Genomic DNA, 22,293 nt, shown 5'->3' with positions numbered 1-22,293 from the left:
ATCTTAACTTTTGCTATGCATGAACCCTTTCAGGTCAGGTTTCTGTCAATCAAACATACCACTTTTACATCTGCCTCTTCCCAACTCTAAACCCCCTTCCTCTTTCCAGTGAGTTAAATTTATCCCCACCTCCAGGTCTCACAGAAGAGCCCTCTTACCTGTGAAACTTCCAAGTGTTATAGTCCTTATTGATTTTATTCTCATCTACGTTTGTTGACATTAGTCATTTGGACTCATCAATTGATTGAACACTTATTTCTTGAGCATTAACAATATGCCAGAAACATACTGCAAACAATCTATTTGATTATGTGCTTTTATATTTTTTCACTTAACTATAATGTGCATGTGCCTAGTGTCAAGCAAACCTTAAGGACTGTATCATTTTAATTTGTTTTCTCCAAGAATTGGGCACAAAATAGGAATTCAATAAATATATCTTGAATTGATGAAATAATATACATGATAAACTTAACAAGGATAATTAAACAGGTGACTTATCAGCTTATGACTACTAACCATACTGATTGGGAGAAGGGATTTCTTAATAAACATTTTTCATTATTCTTCACCTCATTAAATCTTGCAGAGTGAGAGATTTTCTTTAAAAATTTTATTAATAGCTCATTTTCACAGCTCAAAAAAGATATTACAGATAATAATCCACATAATTAAAAACAAAACCTCACCTCTACAGAGTTAGCCAGTGTGTAGACTTATTACAGAGGCACATATTACGTTTTTAAAAAGTAAACTGGTTTTACATAACTTTAATCACAATAGCACAAGAAGTTACATCAAATGATGGATGATGAAGGAAGGAAATACAAGCCTTGGATCAGCTGATCACTCACTGGATCTTGGGTCCATCCATCCTGATATATTGAAATTCACTTATGGACATTACAAAAATTGAGGATGAAGGCAGAGTGCCCTTTTATCACTCCCTTGGCTGAAACACTGATTCTATTTAATTTCTTGAATATGGTAACATTTTCTCCAGGTTCTGTTGGCAGGCAGACAGGTTAAATGAATGCTGGCTTAGAGTCAGAGGAGTTCATACTTTTCCCTTCTATCATGCCCATACTTCAAAACCCTAAACCAATAGGTTACTATTAGGATCTCACAGCACATTTGCCTTCCCAGAACTGCTCCCTTGGATACCACGTGTAGTCAGTGATCCTGAAGCACGCAGAGACCAGGAGGTGGTGCTCAAGGCTTCAGTCAGCATGTGGCTGGTTGGGGTCCGCAGCTAGCATTGAGGGTTTGATCTGACGCAGAGCACGGGACAGACCAGGAAAACGATGCTGGAATTCCTTGATCTGCCCAGTTGGAATTGAGCCATTACATTTGACCAACTCTTAAGTACAAGAAACTAAAATCATACTGTCATACATAGCACATATCACAAAGGAGATGCTATTTTGTAGTTTGTACACATATAAAAAAATTTTTAACTACATTTTCATGTTACTAGGAGACAGTGAGGTTAGAGGAATGACCCTTTCTCTTATTTTGGGTTTGCCATACTGTATCACAAATAGTCTCAGAACATGACTGAGTGTTCTTCTCTCACTGACTTTCTGTAGTCTTTTGTACAAAAGGATAATGTGGCCTCTCAGTTTCTTGGAGGGTTAGACCTACATCTGCTTCCAGTGGAAACCAAATCCTAACATCCATCTGGAGATCTTTCTGTTCCTCTTCACACTCACACCAGGCTGTCCTGGGTGGCGCCAGTGGGACGTCCAGAGCAGTGTCCCTGCTGACCTCTGCCATTCTCTGTCCTCCATTTTTATCTGTTTTGAAGGCAACTATAAAATAGAGGGTTGCAGAGTTTTCTGCTTCTGTTATCTGGGCAGATGTTAAAGGACAGAGAAATGAAATGGAAAAAGGTGGGCTAGCTGATCTTCCCAATATTCACATTTTAAATTTCTTGGTTCTTGAGTCTATATGAAGAATCCTATTGACATGAAATATCACAGACAGTGGCACCAAAGGATATTTTGTAAAATATAAAACTGGAGCTGCAAAGGACCTGAGGGAACAATTAGTCCAGCTTCCTCACATTTTTAGCTGAGGTCAGTGAAGCTCAACTGGGAAAACAGAGAGTCACTTAACATGGTGAATGTTTCCATGATTATATCCTTTAAAGATTCATAGAAATCCAAGTTTTCCCTTGAAAAAGGACATTTCCACCAATGACTTTACGTCAACAAACCTCAACGTCCTTGTGTTTGGCCTTGGCTCCCTGTAGGGAAGCTGGCTGTTGGCACAGCACCTTGGCCAGAATAGACCCACTGAATTGAAATAATTCCATTGTTTATCCTGGCTAAGTAGTCTTTTAGTTTTCCTAGAGCTCCTTACTTGTAGGGGATGACCTCCAGTTCAAGTATTTTCAGGTTCAGTGGCCAGTGATGTTTCTGCCATCCCTCCGAACTTTATTGTTTCATATCAAAAATCATTTTTTGAGTTTGTTCTTTAATAGATTTTCATTACATACAGTTATCACTTGCCCCTCTCCAGGCACCATCAAACACATTACTATGGACAGTTTCTGGAATATAAGCGTGGAATTCCAAGTTTGGAGGCGTTTTTTCCCCTCCAATTCTTTTTTTTTTTTACCTCCAAAACAAAGGACTCGACTCTGAATCAGATTGGCTAAGGCACATGAGAAGAAATGTAAACACTCTGTATTCCTGCTTTAGCTAATGTACGGGAAAATATTACTGATCCATGCATTTATTTGCTATATTTATGACTACCTTATACATATTGTTCACTTTTAATACCTTAAATACATTCATATGAGTCACACTATCCAAAGAAAGTTTCATTTACAAAGAATGAAATGAAGAAATGGTGATTTGTAGACACTGGCATGCAGACATTGGTAATATTTAGAAAACATCTTTAGACCCTGGTGAAGATACCATGAATAATTTTTACAAAGTGGTGTTAGGTTCGGATGGGACTTACAGCAAAGTGTTAGAGATGATTTGTCTACTGGATGGTATTTTTTGTGGATTTAACTTGATAGTGTTGTTTGAATTTCCTGTTAAATTGCATTCTTAACATGACCTAAACTCTATAGAGAACCTAGAATTAACTTAATATCATCATTTGTGGAAGAGTTGAAGTTTACCATTCCTAAACGGGAGAATTTCTAAAAGTAGGCTGGAGACAGCAGTGCTTCCTACTCAAATCAATTCAATATTCCCAAGGCTTTTAAGAAATGATTTCAGGCCATTCTCTGCTTTTCCATCATTAACTTACTCTGAGACTTAAAGCAGCTCTGATATCATGATTTCATTCCACAATTTTCAGCCTTACTATTGAAGACCTCCATCTTAGTATGGTGACAAAATGATACAGTAACATGGGTCAGTGGTTAATGCTGGGGAAAATAGATCTAGCACACTGAGACTGGCCAGGTACGCTCTCAAATGCTTTCTTCTGCTGACCATGCAAATATGCAAGGCTCGGGCCCACACATCTGTCTGACTTGTAGGAATAAACTTGATTATGGACAGCATCTGTGCTACTTATTGTATCTTTGGACACAAAAATGTTTTTCGATATTCAGGTACATAGTAGTTTAAATTCCACGGCAGTTAAGTGCTTACGTGCTGACTGTTACCATTAGTTGACGGTGGAGGCAGGAATAAAAGGAAAGAAAAATTATTTAAGTCCTCTGGGAAATAAAGGGATGCTAGCTTGCGTTCACAGAAGAATTTCATAATAGCTAAGGGTTAAGTATTCTTAAGGATCTCAGGGTCCATAGTTGCTCAGAAAACACTGATACCTAATAATTTCCCTTTATTTCAATAATATGTGTTTGTCTTATCAGCAAGGATTTAAGGTGGCTGAAGTCTATTACATTCCAAGCTTTGTGCTAGATACTGGAAACAAAGAATAAGATATATTCCTTGCCCTCATGGATCACATTTCTTGGGAATGTGAATTTCTAGGGAAATAAACTCCTGCCCTTACCTACTAGATTTGAATAGAAATTATTCTCATTTCTAATAAGAAATACTTCACATAAAAAATGTTCTCAAGGGTTATGAGCTCTGCTAATGATGCAGGAAGGCAGAGAGGAGGAAACAGAACTAAATTAAAAAAAACTGTCTAGATAATACTTAATATTAAGTGAAATGCAAAATTTTGATAAGGACCAACTAGTGTTGTTTACAAGAGGGGTTTAATGGCCCCCCACAAGGCGTCTTACACCTTTTGTTTTGACATATGATAATGACTACATTTCTTATCCTCTTTTATTATAAAGTTACAAAGTAAACCACTGGACTCAAAAGAAAGCACAACTCCTGATATCATGTAACATCTCATTTATGTTCTAATAGTACTATCATGTAATGATGGATGAATTCACTTTAAATATCTTCACATTATTCCTAATGTGGACAAGGATTGTCTCCCACCACACACAGACACACACATGCACACACAATCCAGATCCAGGGAGGCAAACTTAAAATCTGTATATCAAAAAGGCAATTTCCCCAACTGTGTTTTCTATGCAAACACTAGGTCTAAAAATATATCGTTTTATATTCCCCCAAATCCTAAATGACTACCCCTAATCACTTTCCCAAAAACAGGAGAGGAAAAGCAAACTTATGAAGTCAAGGTGGTAGGTTTTTAAAGACTAATTTTTTTGCTGAATCTAGATAGCATGGGAGGGATCTTCTCAACTCTGGGTTTAAAAAAAAAAACGCCTAGGTAAAAAAGCACAGAGGCAATGGGAAGTAACCAAGGGGCAAAGAAAGGTCCAACAGGCAATATGCATGATGTTAGCAGGTGAGACAGAAATCTTGAGAGGGCACGCGGGTGCTGGCCTTGGGTAAGGAAGGTGCCGAATGACTTTCACCCTGCCAACTTGTCAATCCATCGTGATGTTTCTGTGAGGAATCCCATGTGCGTTTACTACAACAGGGGAAGGGCTATGCCTCGGAGTCCTCACTTGACGAAGACCTCTGGGGAACCCCACTATACTTCAAAGAGCATGAAAAACCACTTATCACAGAAAAAACAAGGAGGGTTAGAGAGTTTTATTACTATTATGACTAAAGCTGTATGTAGAGGGATCTTGGTAGTCACCTAGCAGAAATCCCATGTAAGAGTCCCTTTCGTAGCCTCTGGGATAGATGTTATTTTAACCTTTGGGCATTTGCAGCAACAGGAAATTTTACTACTAGAGTCCATTCCTCTTTAGAACAACTCTTATTAAAAAATTCTTTATTTTATTGAAGTGACCATCTGTCATCTGTAAAGTCTCCTTGTTCCTATTTTTGCCCTTTGAGGCTCTTTATAGTAAATCTAATTCCTTTCCCTTTTTATAGCTCAACAAAAATTTCAAGACAATTATATCATTTCCCATTTTTCTGCACTCCCTTTCCAGCTATATTGTCTGTTCTTCAGGGGAACTAGTCCCTTGTTCCTTATATAATCAGACTCTTCACAACCCTGGCCATCTGCCTCTGAATACAACTAATTTACTAATGTATCTCTTAAAATACTGAACCAGGACTGAACCCAACTTTCCATCCAGACATGGACTGACCACAAAATTCCCACATGAACTGCTGTGAAACCAGGACTTTCCAACACCCTCCCCCTTAACACACACATCCACACGCACATCACAAACACACACATAGGTACACCACTCTGTAAGTGCACGAGGATTGCACTTACGAAACTCTATATAGAGTTTCTCATTAATGCCTATTCAATTTCATCCTTTTAGTTTCAATCTTAAGTTCAGGTATTTTTAAAAACTGTGATGATTTCCATGTCCTAGTGTCAGTACATAGAATTCATTGACTATTCATTGGAGAAATTAGTCCTGAGTCTGCCAGCCAATAGACTGGATATATACTTTCAATTTCTATGTCCTCTATAAATCTGACAAACATGCTTTCTGTCCCCTTATACTCTAGTCTTTGGGAGAAATAGAAAGGCAGAAAGAAGCTGCTTTTAAATTGTTGAGCAGGTATCCTCTTTGGGATGGCTTAGGTGTGATAAGAAAATACCAAGGTATATTAAGAAGCAGAGGTACAGTAGGTGAGCAGGAGCAGATGAAGGGAAAGAAGATGGGGTGTCCTAGACTCTTGGAATCAGGATGTAATGTTTCCAACATTAGAAAAATATGACCTCTCCCCATCTCTACCCTAGAGTCTTCTGCCTTTTAGATCAATTACAATAGTGTGATGATCAAACTCTGGATTTTGGGGAAAAGCTCATACAAGCTTGGTTTTAAAACAGCTTTTAAAATGACCTTTTCACTTACATATCCTATAAAATTTGAGTTAAAGAGACATGCAACTATCTTTTGGCTATGAAGTATAAAAAGAGCTTTCAAATGCCCCTGACAAATGTCTGAGGTATAATATAAATGCAATTGTTTCAGGAATCAGAAATGGCCTGTTTTTCAGTGTGAATTTGGGAATTCACTGAGATTGATGCTGTCTCCTGAATTAGATATAATCTTACAATTTTAATGTCCCTTTTCCCCAGAATGAAGTAAAATAAGTTCAATTTTGCTTTCCCTTTAACAGCCACCCTTTGCCGAATGTGGGACTAATCACTGAATAAAAATGTATCTTATGGTGCCTTTTCTCCATTTCTATTGTGACTCAGGGATGTGAACCCTGGGATTGAAATTTTAGAGAGATGGAAAAAGGGTTTCAGTCACAAAAATTTCCATTGTACAGTATTAATGTTTAAAGAATGCAGACACCTACGAAAGGCCTCCTGTACACCCAAACAGATTTGTTTTGTACCTATTCTTAATCTTTTCTAGAGAGAGTGACAGAGATGGATTCTTAGTTAAGTAGCTTCTCAAGACTGTTTTCCAGAAACTCATATAAGTGACCAATGAACATCAGAAGGTAATCGTGCCAACAGTGATGTGGGAGGTTCTTTTCCTTTTAACAGTCCCACCAAACCACACCCACATGCTGTGAGAAAAGCAGAGAGAAAGAGGCTTAATTATACCATAAACTCCAAAAGTCAGGTAACCAGGTGCTTCAGGCATGATCAGGGCCTTTCCAGAGCAACCATCTCAGGGTTTCCTGTCAAAATACAGGTAACTACGACCAGGAAGGTCCAACACACTATTCCTAGCATGAAGCAGCCACGGTAGGTACTGACTTGAACTTCAGCTATTCAGGAAGACATCCTATCGTGACTCTTGAGTTAGCACCCTGTGCAGGAGAGCTTCATCACTGGACCCCACACTCCTTGGGATTTTCCATCTCATCTCCGTCAAAGTCCAGCTTCAAACTCTTTTTTTGCTCAATTTCCACCTGCCAAGAACAGAAGTTGGAGAGAGATAGCAGAAAGGAGAGAGAAACATTACAACAAATAAACAGACCAAAAGAGAATACCTCCTTAGGTTCTTTGAGATTCCTTGTCATTTAATGTTTTGGGCTTACGCCACTCATGGAGCCACTGGCCCTGTTGACTATGGTTTTCTCTTTGCACGTGTTTTTTGGTCAGTCTTGGAATTCCCTCTTCCTCACAGTCTACCTGGGAAATTCTTATTCTTTGTCTTGCACTTTTGCTAGGTTACCTCTTCTGTGAAGCTGTTCTTGATTCAGTAGGTGCAGCCAGGTGTCCCCCCTGTGCTGTCTCCCTGTACCTTGTACACTTGCCTGGCTCCACCCTACCCCAGGCCCTGCAGGACGGGGCAGAGCCTTGTTCACTATGGTATTAGATGAGGGAATTCCTTTGCAATTGGCTGTTGACATTCCATTGCTTTTTCTCTTTAAAAAGTCTCCAAACTGCAAAACAGCAGCAGACTCACAGAACCCAAAAATGGACTAACAGTTACCAAAGGGAAAGGGACTGGGGAGGATGGGTGGGAAGGGAAGGATAAGGGGAGGAAAAAGAAAGGGGGCATTATGATCAGCATGTATAATGTGGGGTGGGGGGGCATGGGGAGGGCTGTGCAACACAGAGAAGACAAGTAGTGACTCTACAGCATCTTACTACGCTGATGGACAGTGACTGTAATGGGGTTTGTAGGGGGGACTTGGTAATGGGGGGAGTCTAGTAAACATAATGTTCCTCGTGTAAGTGTAGATTAATGATACCAAAATAAAAATTTTAAAAAAAGTCTCCAGACTGATAAATATTTTAGTATTTACAGCTCTCCCTATATCTTTGAAATATGGTAGCTGTAATTATAAAGGGATTAATCAATTAATCTTTCCTGGAAAGTGACGTGTCTCAACCAAAGCCTTTGATAGGTCAGGCAAGGACTCCTTCGAGCTCAGGAGTTTCACCATGAAAGCCGCCCCTCTGGGCACTACCTTTGGATGTTCATGAGGAGGGAGACAATCAGGACCGAACTGTGGACTAGGGTCATGTTTGAGGAAAGTGCCATTTTTTTTCTGGCCACAAGATGGAGTACTTGTTCCTTTAGATCATACAACTAAGGAAACATTTAAAGAATAGTAAGGAACCATATAAATCAGGATATTACCACAAATAGAAGATGATTGAACTACTTTGCAAAATCCTTCTTTGGTAGCCTCCACTTCCATCTTTACCGTGTAATCTTCTCCTGTTGAAGTTCTAACTCCTCAGGATGCAATCACTATTTATTTCAGAATACTCCGACCTCGTTCCCTCCTTCCACAGCCCTGATCCTCTTACTATTCCAGAAGCTTGCTTGGCTTTTGAGTTGTGTCCTGTTACAGCCCGGTGACCAGGTCATGTGTCCCAACTTTACTCCCATCTGCTTCATCAACTCCCGTAGCTGAAATAGGAGCTTTGGGTTAGCTCTTTCCTGACACTCCCCTGCACTGCCAAGTTCACTACTCTGAAACATAAATTACATTTATTATTAATAATCCCATTACCCCATTGCCCTTTTTTTCATTGTTGTTCATGATGAAAGATACTATATTTTCCTTTCACCAGGCTCTTTATTTTTTCCCAAACTTTCTCTTGCCCACTGGAGAGATTAGTCATTTAAATACAGCAGACACATCCACAGGTCTGTCTGTCTGGTGAACCTCCTCTAAGGCGGCAGAGATCACCTTGCACCCATGGCAGGACTGCTAAAAGGAATGCGTCGGGGGCAGGTGAACCAATGGGTTTGGAAACATTAGCCGGATGACTCCTGGAACTACCTTGTAGCTGTAGTGTGCAGAGTAATTGACCCACTTCCTGATGTCAGTCTTGTCCTCCACGGAGATGGACCTTACAGCGGCTCTGGAGGCAGAAGTTGTGGGCATGCTGAACTCGACATCCACGTGTTCGGCAAATCTGGAAGGCACTTCCCGGTCAGAGCCAAGTTCAAGGTGGCAGAAGAAACAGTGTGGGTGACCAGAAGCTATGAAAGAAAAGGATCTAGAGATCAGGTTCTCTGGGGGAGGACATGGAAGAGGCTAAAGGAGCCGCATCAACAACAGAGGAGGCCTGAAGCCTGCCTGCCTGCCTGAAGCCTGCCTGCCAGCACCGGACAGTCTTTTAGAGGGTCCAGTTTCTGAGCAGAGGCTTTGCCTCAGCAGAAATCATGCTGCTTGTGTCTCAGACCCTCTGATATGACACTTGCTGATTATAGTAGCCTGGTATCTTAGCAATAAAATCCACAGCCTAAGAAATAAAATAGAGGTCATTCTGCCCACTCAGGTCTGAGTGATGTGTGAATACAGCACAAATACTAGGAAATTGAGTCTGTGGATTGATAGAAAGGAATAAAAAGGATCCACACCCAGCACCTAATAAAACATCATGACAGCCACCTGGAGCAAAATCATCGAGAGATGAAAGCAAAATTCCTTTGAGAGATGAATTCAATTTTCTTAATAGCATTTCATATGAAAAATGCTTTGGCATGTTTTTGTGGGTAAATAGCATGTGTAAATGACAGAGCCATTATAAACAGCACATACATGTCAAGAGAAGCATATGGCACACTGGATAGAACACAGATGCACAAGACACCTGGCTTTGACTTCCAGCTCTCCTACCAAGTGTGAGAGATCCTTCACCCAAGTCCTTTGCTCTTTCCAGACCTCGATCTTCATCTGGAAAGTGAGGAAATAGCTGATGGGTAGGAAAGGGTGGGCTAGACAATGCCAGGCTAAGTACCTTCCTGTTCTTTAATTTTATAAATCTACAGCTAGATTTACTCTATTTGGATAACAAACTTAAGGTCTGATTTTCATTTGAAGATGGTTATTCAACAGTTGAGTGAAAAGAATTAGAACTTAGCTCTGTGACCACAACCATGGAAACATCCTTGTCATCACGCACCAGAGGTAGCAGGAAACATCAGTGGAGTGCTCTGTGCCAGGCACTGTGCTAAATGCTTTGTGCAGATCCTCTCACTGCAGCTCCATGACGATCCTCTAAGTCATAGTCACTACATTCCACAGATGAAAGAAACTAAGGCATTGGGAGATCCAGTGAAGTGCCCAAGCCAGAAGTGGCAGAACTAAGAATTGAACCCAGGAGTCTGACTCCAAAATGTTCTTAGCCACTTATCATAAACTCATAGTCCCCAAATGTCAAGACTAGGTTTGCAGGGCGACAGAAGTAGAGAGGAAATAAGCTGTAAGAACCCCCATAGAGCAACTGCCTATTGATAAGCAACATGTCATGACATGGCTTTGACTTCATTATGTAACTGAAACAGCCCTTAGTTATCTGAGTTTCCCCCAAATAAACAATCCTGACTTCCTTTATTGGTCTGGGCAGGACTTTTATCCCAGAGAGTGAGGCATACATACACACCCGATCTCCAAGGAAAACATTACAGAGTGAAGTATTTGTTTTGCTGTGTTTCATAAATGTGACATACTTCAATGGTTAGTATTTCTAAGGAGTAATACCTTAAGAAATTAATTGAAAAACAGGCACCAGTTTTTAGTAAAGGAACTTAAGTAGGATACATACAATAGTAAAAATTACATTATTTGAAATCAATCCATTCATAGTAAAAAGAAAAAATACATTATTTTTAAAATTGTGTAATGCAAATGTAATTATCTGACTATCATTTATTGAGCATTCATCACAGGCCAGAGACTATGCTAAACACTTAAAATCATTATCTAATTTCATTCTTAATGAGTTAGGTATTAACAACCCTATTTTATAGATGAGGAAAATTAGATTTCTCTGAGTGGTTTAAGTAAATTGCTTGACTTCACACAGCCATTAAATTGTGCCACTGGGAATAAAACAGATCTGCCTAACTCCAAATTATGTCCTCTACTCCTCTCAATCCATTGCTGTAGATAGAGAACACGACAAAGTACATAGAAGAGTTTCTTAACTTAGCTCAGTAGCAACTTGAACAACAGTTTTATCTAATGACCTTATTTACACATTGTTGGAATATTGAGAAATCATTCCTCCCCACAGAACTGACCTTCTGTCACCCCACCAAAGCATATTCACAGCAAACTCTACTGACAGCAACATCCTTTCTTGATTGCTGGCATCAACTAATGGGTGTGTAGGTCGGGGTGGACAGACAGGGAGGCACAATTTTGAAAGCTAGGACAGTTTAATTCATGGTGATGCACTAAATGAGCCCCGGTTTTATGTCACCTTCCTTGAAGAAGTTGAGAAAATTTAACATTAAAATTCAGATTTCTATTTTTCCATAAAAGGCCAGTCATACTGGGACAGTTTTCTTTACTTGGTTTAGTAAGAACTTGGATTCTAGTAAAGAAAGCTACCTCTGCAAGGCAAAATGTTTTGTTCCCTGGCGGATGATCTGGGAAAGCAGCAGGACTTGTTTTCATGCCTTCTAGGATTAAGAAAAGCTCTTGGATTACAGTGAAAGAGATCCCTCAGGGCACAGAGAGAGGGGAGCTGCACATGCACACAGCTGGCCGGTGGGAGCCATGCTGGGATCCAGTGGTGGCCTGTTAGTCTTTTGGTGGCTGGGGCTGGGATCAGCCCACCACGACTGCAGGCCTGGGGTGCTAACCTGAGGGCCCACACTGCCTGTGGCTTGACCTTCCTTCCTGCTGGGGTCGGGGCTGGGAATTCAGGGCCACTGCAGGCGGGAGTAAGTATGCAGAGGCTCGGGCCTCCTTCACTGTAAATGGAGGTGTGAGAACTTTGAAAAATAACCTATAAAAGGCACCCTCCCAAGACTGTTGGAAGATCAAGAAGAGCTCAGAAAACAGGCAATTACTAAGAGATCATCAATTCTCTGGTTCCACGGATGGAGCAATGGATGGGGAGGGCAGGAGAGCGGGGCAGGGGGGACAACAGCAATGGAAGAGCCAGAAAACAGTGTTATCCATGTCCTGAACCAATACAGAAATACACCATTAGCCAGTAGAAATACAAGAAGCCCTTTTTTAGGGTTTTACTTCTAAAATATATATAAAACCATGACAGCAAAAGCAGTCATTTGGGGTGGGGTGAGGGAAGTTTAAGTTAGAAACATCCCCAAATTCTTAGGCGGTCCTGTATTTAAAAAAAATTTTTAACAAATAAATTTCCAGTAATCTGGAAATATGTATGTAACACATAAGCTGCATTTACTTGGCCTTGAGCCTACCAACCACTACCCTGTTGGGAAGCATTAAGAAAAGTGTTGCTGAAGACCTGTGTTTGCCCTGTCCTGCATCCATTCCTCCTTTCTTCTGATAACAATCTTTTTCCCCAGCACTGCATGTCATCTTGGTGATATTTTCAGTCAAAATGCACTGTCTTCCCTTGACTCCTGAGCCAAGTGGGATGGGACAGAAGATGGTTGGGGACAATTTGTCCCAATGGCTGCTGCTCCAGAGTGCCTGTCCTCGGGAGCTATCTTTTGTGAAGCCTGTTTGTTCAACCCTTTGTCAGTTCTCTGGGCTGCCCACTCCTTCCAACAATTTGTCTGTCTTCCTCCCTTCTTCCCTCCCTCCCTCCTTCCCTCCCTTCCTTTCCTTTTTTTCTTTTTTCCCCCACTTAAAGTAGCCAGTCAGGTTTTGCTGTTTATAACCCAAAGGCCCTCATCTAATACTTGCAGATATTTAAGGGAAAGAACTTTGAAATGAATGAGATATATGCATACACACTGAGAAAACTGCAAATCTGTGTTCTCACAATGGAAATTATTTCAAGTCTGCATTTACTTTGTATCTAATAAGAGACCCCTGGATGTGGCTTTGTGACTTCCGATGAGTCATGTCACTCCCTTAATTTTCTCATGTGTAGAATGAAGAAGTTTGACTACGTTATACCCAAGGTCCCTTCCTGCATGAAAATCCACCAATTCCTTAATGAAGTTATCTTAATCTGTGCTCAGTAAATTGAAGAGCTGAATGTTCCAACAAATATACACCCGAGGCCTTGTCTTTTCTGGGTCAACTCTCCAGCATGTGAAGCTGTTTAATTTTCTCCCATTCACTTCAGTTCTCTTCTCCCTGGTTTCTATGGCCAAGGAAAATTCAGGGTTTCTCCTCTCCTGCATGGCTGGGGTAGAAATCCCAGTGCTATTACCCAGGAGCACAGAGTGCTGACTTCTGGGGAAGTGAATGCACAGCCACAGAGAGGAAGACTTTGTTTTAAAAATTCTGTCCGTTTAAAAATAAGGGGTGGGCAATTCCAGCCTCAATCACAGAGATCCAATTGTGTCTTCGGTTTGCACCGCTACACCCAGTGTCTGACACAGGCTGCCCTGGTGAGTGTCCATGCCTAGACTGCCTGGGGAGTGGACCAGATCATCTGGCCTCTTGCGTTCACATCACATTACATTTAGGGTATGATAATGCAGCCACTCCACCCTCGGAACAGGAAATGAGGACTCTAAACATACTGTTCGGATGAAACAGTGAGAATGGAAAAAGGAGTATTGGCATAAGAGAAAGACATCAACCGAGAGTTTTTCCAAAGCTTACTTATTCTTTTTGCTTGGCTAGGATATCCAGTTTTGTTAACAGATGGGCAAAGTTTATTATAAACAAGCAAAGCAAAGAGGTGGTTTAAATGATCACAGGATCGTGGGCTTATTGCCTGCCTTTGGGGTCACCCAGACTTACTCTAAAAATAAGGCTATGCAAACTGGTTTGATTACTCCTACTTTTGTCATTTCACTAAATCTCACTGGACCCATGAGGAAAGTCACTGGGTTCTGGGCTCATGCCAGCACAAGAGCACCGCTGATAGTGTGAGCAGGCCAGCTGGGGCTGGTAAGCTTGCCTTCTTTGTTTAAACCTAACATTCCTTCCTTTACTTTTTGTCTGATAGAATTCCAGCCCTTTTGGACCTTCATCCTCTGGCTGGATCTTCAGTCTCACTGGCGGACACTTTTCTTCCCAATCCCAAATCCCGACTCTGAGTTTAAGATTTTATGGTTGTCAGGCACTATACAGGGTGACTAGAGTCATAAATCTAACACCTCATCTATATTGCACACGTAACTGTCCATAAACTGGCCCTTTCACCTACACTCAGAGCACAGTTAGGAAGCCTTCTAGGATCTGGAAATTGATAGCTTCTAGCACCCCAGATAATACCTTAATGAATCAGAAAAGAATACAAATTCATAAACTGTCCTGGCAATCTGCTTAGCAGCTCAGCTGAGAAGAACAATGCATAATTTTATTGGAGAAATATGATAATAAGGGAGTAAAAAGATGGAGTGAATTGGGTCATTCATGTTACTTTGCTCAAATATTTCCCACTGTTCCCACTCTCCCTCCATCACCATTCCCATCAACAGCAAAACCCAGCACTTCATTCGATGATAGAATGTAGAATTCTGACCCCAGATCTTTTGCAAGTGTGTGGTGGTTTTCACAGAAGAGAAACATCTACCTACCTGAGTTTTTATCAGGCAGTCGGTTTATCCTCCACACAATGGCGTTGAAGGCGTGCTCATACTTGGCAGTTCCCAGGGTTACTCTCATGACAGGCTCAGAGCCAGATACACTGGTGGAGCCAAAACTTGCCCCCCGGTTCACTTTGGCTTTCAAAGACTTTTCCCCCAGGACACTTTCCCTGCGCAAGTTTTTCACCCACTCACTGGGCACAGGGTAACGGACCATCACATTCTCACAGGGAACCTGAGTGAGAGGGTCACGGTTAGAGGAGAAGCCGGCTGACATCCTAAGCCAGCTCTGTACCTCCACCTCTGCCCCATTGATGCTCGCTGCTGTCCTGAGTGTAAAAGGCAACATCTTCTCAGCAAATACCGTCCTGAACCGCATTAGCTCAAAACGGCATGCATCCAAAGGGTTGAACAGAATAACCCGTGAGTTGTTGAACACCTCCTCATCCACACACCCATGAAAACGGCACTCATGGAGCTTAATCCACTTTATGGTGGTGGTGGGCATGATGTCTTGCCGAGAAACTACTTCATTCCCCTTGATGAGGACATCGTTGAGGCCCAAACGGCACTCTGCAAGCCCAGAGAGGAAACTCAGAATGTGGATCCGTGTCAAGATGTGGTGCTGGAGGATCTGGTTGTCTCCTTTGCTCACAATGCCAGAGAACTCGTCCCTGACATCCACCGTGATCTCCTCTTCAAGGTAGTTCAAGCCCACTGTGCTCAAGTCCCTGGACAACACCGGCAGATCCATGAGACGGTCCTGAACTGCACAGATGAAGCTCAGGAAGTCATCATAACTGGTGGTACCCAGCTTGATCACTTGTTCCCTCTCTGCGCTGTGGGACACAGCAGGTTTGGGCTGGTATTTCTTCTTCTCCTTGTAGGTGACACGGTCTATCCGCAAGCTGTGGATTCTTCCATTCTCGTCGTAGTTTTGGAGCCGGGGTTCTGAAATCTCATGGCACATCTCCAGCTTGAACTCACGGAATGGTTTTTCTAGACCCTGCTCATAATACAGCTGCAGGTAACCACTGTTTGTCAGTTTGATGTAGATAGGTCCCCAGTGCCTGGAGGACATAATGTTTTTCTTCTCAGGGATCCTTAGCATCATTGGCCACCCGTCCCTGGGCTGAGACAGTGCCAAGCCAAGTGGGTGGTCATCTAGTTCAATCCAGGCTACTGGGTCATCATCAGGTAGTGTCACACTGCCTAAGTGATCAGGGTCATCAATTTGGAGTTGTCTGAGTTTTTCGACAGCATCAGAGTGTGACTGGTTTTTGCTTGAGTCATCAAAATTGATGGCATCCTGGTAGATGACAATGAGGGAGTCTCTGTGGCCACTGCCGGTGGTACTGGAAATGGAATTCTTTTGGGAGCGCCTCTCCTGTTCCTCAAAGAAAGCACTGAAAGGGTTGATAGGGGAGGGTTGTACATCCTGTAGAGTCTCATTGAAGAAAGGATTGGTTGCCCTCCAAGGAGGAGCCTCGGGTATGGAAGGTGGATGGTTGAGGATGGAAATATCCAGCTTCTGGACTTTGGGGAAGTTCATCAAAGTGCTCTTGGGACGTTCCCTCTTTTTAAATGACCCAGTTGAGTTATAAGGTGCAATAGGTGGTGTGACTGGCTTCAGAGGAGAGGTAACTGGTGGCAAAGGGCAGCTGACTTCATTGTCATCAAAAGTGACCCAGCTTGGGAAACGAGCAGAGGTCACTGGAGTGGTAGGATGTCCATTCATGGCTGGACTGCTGGCCTCCCAGCCGACAGCCTCCATTTCTACCTCTTCATCTTCCTGGAGTGAGGAAGAATTGTCTGAAAGGAAAAGGAGAACATATGAGGGCTGCTATTCATGGCCTCCAGAACTCTGGAATACTGAGGTAAGGGAATGAAGGACACTAGAACTTTCTCTAGAATCTACTAAATTCCAAAGCAGCTCATTAACTGTCTCAAGTGTTTAGTCTGGGTAGAGATCTCATAATTCTGTCATAAGCACACCAGAGAGGTCATATATCAAATGCAGTAAGACTACAAATGGGTCAATCAATACAGAAGCGCTGGTAGGACCAAAGTCCCTTATAATGTAACTCTTATATATTCTTCCTTTATTTTAGAGAAGTTTCTGAAAAAAAAAAGTTTTTTTTTACTCTGCTCTAAAGTATGAATTCTTAATTTTTAAACTTGTAAACCACTACCTACATAAAAATGATATAAAGCTGATATCGAACAAAACAAGTTATTTGCTTAAAGTGAAAATCTAACCACAAATAATGTAACTGAAGGGATTTTTACTCAAATATGGTCAATAAATATTAAAGACAAAATGTTAATATCCTTAATACGAAATAAGTTCACAAGTGAATAAGAAAAACACAAAAACCCCAATAGAAATTCAAGCAAAAGATGTATACAGACAACTCAGGAAGAAAGAAACCAAAAAGTATCTAATAAGCATGTGAAAATGTGTAGTCTAACTAGTAATAAGAAAAATGTAAATTTAATAAAAATCAGTGAAGATTTTAAAAGCTTTAGTAATCAACGCAGTTATAGATGTTATGATATGAATAGTAAATAGTGTCTTTAAAGGGACTGTAAGTTGCTATAAACACTCTGAAAGTGGTTTGGCAATTTGTGTTAATGGTCTTACAAATATTCACAAACAATGACTTAGTAATTGTACCCTAAGGAAATAAATCCAAATTGTGAACCAAGTTTTGGGTGAATGTTAAGAAACTGAGGCACACAATGGAGTAATAATATTCAGCCATTAAAATGTTTACAAGTTTGCAGTAACATGAGAATACACCCATGTCATATCTTTTTTTTCTCTAAAATACTTTTCCATATTAGAGTTTATTTCATGGGGGGAGAAAAAGTTATTACAAATAAATCTCCACCCTAGGAAGGCCTTCAAGGAAGGAGATACAGGACTTAAGTTTTGATATGGGAAAGATCCAAACCTTTTTAGGAGCATAAAGATCCTGTGTGTCTGCTGGAACTGTGGGAAGGGAGGGGAAAATGACAGCTTTAGCAAGGAGGTGTAGATCTTGATGAAGGAATGGCACAGAAAACTAAACTGTCTGGTATACAGTAGATACTCAGTAAAGGTTTGTTGATTGAATGGATGAGAAAAGAAACTTTATGTGGAGAAGTTTTTCTATTCTGTCTCTGGAGGACTGTGTATAGGATCTCTGCCACCATTCCAACTCACTGTTTCTACTGCCAGTAATTTGGAATCAGAGAAATGGACACTCAAATTTGGGTTGAGTTTTCTGACCACCTGTGGGTAAAATTGCAATATTTCCAGAATCTCTCCCTGGCCCTAGTGCATCTCCATATCAACAGGTGTTTCCAAAGGTGGAGAGAAGTCATCCATCTCCATATCCATAGGTAATTACAAGGGGGAAGAGGTCATATCTGGACCAGGGAGGTGGGGTGGGATCCCTTTTTGCTGCCGGGTTGCAAGAGACCTTGGTGAGCAGAAGTGGATGACTGCTTGTAAGCAACAGAGTTTTCCCACTTTATTTCTCCCTTTGGCTGATTTTGGTTTCAAAGGTATTTTGCCTCAGACTGGGAAAATATTTTTCCCACGTTGTTACACCACCTCACTAAACCTTCATGAGTATCATATCCAACCACACCTAATCAGCAAGGCCACAAATAACTGCAAATGTACATAAGCATGGGTGGGACGGCTGGCTTGTCATCTGTCATTCGAAGTATATTTATTCATATAAAAAGCAATACCCTCTACTGAAAACATCAGTTTGAAAATGTATGAGCATACACACATATCCACACTCACCCCAGAAATACCTTTAATGAGCAAAAAGTATTTTCTATAATGTACAGTACCACAAAAGGATTTCAAAGCATTTTAAAATTAAAGATGTGACTCTCCATCAAATTGATCATTGATCAACTTTTGTAGATAAGTGATTTGTTTTCTGGAAAATGAAGGCAAAAAAGTCAGAAAACAACTCAAGTGTGTAGGATTTATATGCTATTTATTATTATTGCTAGTACTACCACCATCACCACCATTATTATTATTGAAATGAAGGCTAAAGGGAACAATGCAGCTCTGAGTAAAATATAATCACTTCCTTAGAACAGTAACTGATCCTCCCTAGAGACCTGGGAAAGGAGTATATCGCAGATTCATTAATTTCTAATGAAGCAGCTCTATGGAGCTTTTGTAACTGTAGTGTTTCCACCCAGTCTGGTATTGACCCACCCCTTGTATCAGGGATATCCTCTGCCTTGAAGCTCATCCCCACTCCCTAGCTTAAAGGAAGCTGGAGTTCTTTTCCTTTGAAGGGTAGTTTTCAGCCAAAACTGTTTATTCTTGCTGACAAAAGATCCACTTCTGTTAGGAATCTTGTCCCCAAAATAGTATTTCTCATTTTCTTCTCTGAAGCCAAAAAAAAAGGGGGGGGGGAGACTTTCGTCCCCATTGACCATAATTTTCTTACAATAAATTCCTTTTAAAGCCAAGTGATTTAAAATCACACCAAATCCTAGACAGTTTTGAAGCATTAGACTTATAATGCATTTTAAATGAAGTATCTTTAAATTGGAGAGTAGTTTTTAATTACATTAATTTCTAGAGATTCTATATTCTCTAACAGCCATTAAAAAGTATCAAAATACTTTGTTACAAAATTCTTTCTCCTTTGGCAGTTCATCTCCTGTGATTACAACCTGTTTTAAAAAATCTATCCTTTGGGACTTAGTGGGGCAGAGGTCAAATTTCTGTAAATGAGAATTTCTTTTCCTACAAAACAATTTATAAAGAAAAAATATCTTAGTAAAGACAGTTTTACAGATGAAAAGCAAAGGTGGTCCACAGTCGACATGAAAATAAAGTATTTCTTGAGGTGAACCCAAAGACTGCCAAACAATACTTAAAAAAATTATCCCATATTGGTTAACATCCAAAATATATAAATAACTCACATGCCTCAATAACCTAAAAACAAATAACCCAATTAAAAAATGGGCAGAAGATCTGAACAGACACTTCTCCAAAGAAGAAATTCGAATGGCCAACAGGCACATGAAAAGATGCTCCACATCACTAATCATCAGGGAAATGCAAATTAAAACCACAATGAGATATCACCTCACACCAGTTAGGATGGCCAACATCCAAAAGACAAGAAACAATAAATGCTGGCGAGGATGTAGAGAAAGGGAAGCCCTTCTACACTGTTGGAGGGAATGTAAATTAGTTGAATCATTTGGAAAGCAATATGGAGGTTCCTCAAAAAACTAAAAATAGAAATACTATTTGACCTAGGAATTCCACTCCTAGGAATTTACCCAAAGAAAACAAGATGACAGATTCAAAAAGACATATGCACCCATATGTTTCTCACAGAGCACTATTTACAATAGCCAAGACATTGAAGTAACCTACATGTCTATCAGTAGATGAATGGATAAAGAAGAGGTGGTACATATACACAATGGAATATTATTCAGCCATAAAAAGAAAACAAATCCTACCATTTGCAACATGGTTGGAGCTAGAAGGGTATTATTCTCAGTGAATAAGCCAAGCAGAGAAAAACAAGTACCAAATGATTTCACTCATTTATGGAGTATAACAAAAAAGCAAAACTGAAGGAACAAAACAGCAGCAGACCCCAGACTCCAAGAAGGGATTAGAGGTTACCAAATGGAAGGGGTTGGGAGGGCAGGGGGTGGGTGGGAGAAGGGGATTAAGAAGTACTATAATTAACAATCACAATTTAGGTAGGTCATGGGGAAGGCAGTACAGCATGGAGAAGACAACTAATACCTCTCTATCGTCTTACTATGCTGATAGACAGTGACTGCAATGGAGGGAGGGTTGAGGACTTCATAATATGGGTGAAACCACACTGTTGTTCATATGAAACTTTCACAAGATTATATATCAATGATACTTCAATTTAATAAAATATCCTATGTTAACATTGGCTTCCCTATTTGTGAACTCTTAATTTTGCTTCACTTATCATGACTGAAAGACATCTTCAATTGTTTTTATAAAGTTTAGATCGTAGATTTTCTGAGCCTCTTTTTTTAAAGGATGATCTTTGATATTTTTACATATAAAAAACAAATTATCTATACGTAAGATACTGGGGACCAGTATTTGCATGATAAAAACTTTATGTCCTTAATATATAATAACAGTGCATCTTTATAAAAATGATACTCTTGCAGAAAAGAAAGGATATGAACAATTAATGAAGAAATGCGTAATTTCTTATTGATTGAAGAAACATGCCTAATAACTATTTAGAAAAAAGAATTTAAACTTATAAAACTTATAAATATAATTCTCTCCATGTCAGATGGACAACGAATTAGAAAGAATAATAATAATTAAATCTATCCCATGCTCATGGATGAAAGAATAATGTCAAAATGGCCATCCTGCCCAAAACAATTTACAGATTCAATGCAATCCCTACCAAAATACCAATGACATTTTTCAATTAAATAGAGTAAATAATCCTAAAATTCATATGGAACCACAAAAGACCATGAATAGCCACGCAATCTTGAGAAAGAAGAAAACTGAGGTTATTATGCTCCCTGACTTCAAGCTATACAACAAAGCTACAGTAACCAAAGCACTATGGTACTGGCACAAGAACAAACCCACAGATCAATGGAACAGAATAGAGAGCCCAGATATAAACCCATGCATATATGGTAATGAATATACAATAAAGGAGCTATGAATATGCAGTGGGGAAAAGACAGCCTCTTCAATAACTGGTGTTGGGAAAATTGGACAGCTCCATGCAAGAAAATAAAACTGGATTATTATCTAACTCCATACACAAAAGTAAACTCAAAATGGATCAAAGATCTGAATGTAAGACATGAAACCATAAAACTCTTACAAGAAAACACAGCAATTTTTTCCCAGACACATCTCTTCAGGCAAGGGAAACAAAATAAAAAATGAACAAGTGAGGCTATATCAAACTAAAAATCTTCTGTACAGCAAAGGACACCATCAGTAGAAGGAAAAGGCAACCTACAGTATGGGAGAATATATTAATAAACAATTTGTCCAATAAGAGGTTAGCATCCAAAATAAATAAAGAGCTCATATGCCTCAACACCTGAAAAACAAAGAACCTGATTAAAAAATGGAGGACCTGAGCACACATTTCTCCAAGAAGAAGTACAGATGGCCAGCAAGCACATGAAAAGATGCTCCACATTGCTGATCATCAGGGATGTGCAACTCAAAACCACAATTAGATACCACCTGACAACAGTTAGAATGGTCACTAACCAAAAGACAAGAAATAATAAGTGTTTGGTGAGGATGTGGAGAAATGGAAACCCTCCTACACTGTTGGTGGGAATGTAAATTGGTACAACCACTGTTGAAAGCAGTATGGAGGTTCCTCAAAAAATTAGAAATAAACATACCATACAACCCAGTAACTGTACTTCTAGAAATGTAC

At 40.2% G+C, this 22,293-nt stretch overlaps 1 protein-coding gene across 9 annotated transcripts in view; it reads right to left on the bottom strand.

Annotated features, from left to right (window-relative positions):
* Window positions 1–598: 598 nt before the first annotated feature.
* The window catches only part of STON2 (stonin 2), a 154,978-nt gene continuing 133,283 nt past the window's right edge, over window positions 599–22,293 (bottom strand). For 6 of the 9 annotated variants that reach the window (XR_012133731.1, XR_012133736.1, XR_012133732.1 and 3 more), the window contains 4 exons: window positions 14,807–16,627; window positions 9,162–9,364; window positions 8,510–8,785; window positions 599–7,328 (listed from right to left, as the gene is read on the bottom strand). Coding sequence is in view for 3 of the 9 variants with exons in the window: in XM_037017932.2 (XP_036873827.2) it covers window positions 7,318–7,328; window positions 8,683–8,785; window positions 9,162–9,364; window positions 14,807–16,627 (2,138 nt within the window). In the remaining 6 variants the exon portion in view is untranslated. The remainder of the gene's footprint in view (window positions 7,329–8,509; window positions 8,786–9,161; window positions 9,365–14,806; window positions 16,628–22,293) is intronic. The other 3 variants (XM_073242018.1, XM_073242019.1, XM_037017932.2) reach the window with 2 other exon arrangements.

Source organism: Manis javanica, chromosome 8 (genome assembly GCF_040802235.1).
Source record: "Manis javanica isolate MJ-LG chromosome 8, MJ_LKY, whole genome shotgun sequence".
Taxonomy (NCBI): Eukaryota; Metazoa; Chordata; class Mammalia; order Pholidota; family Manidae; genus Manis; species Manis javanica.
Note: the sequence above shows the minus strand (reverse complement) of the source record. Positions and strands in the feature narration are given on the sequence as shown.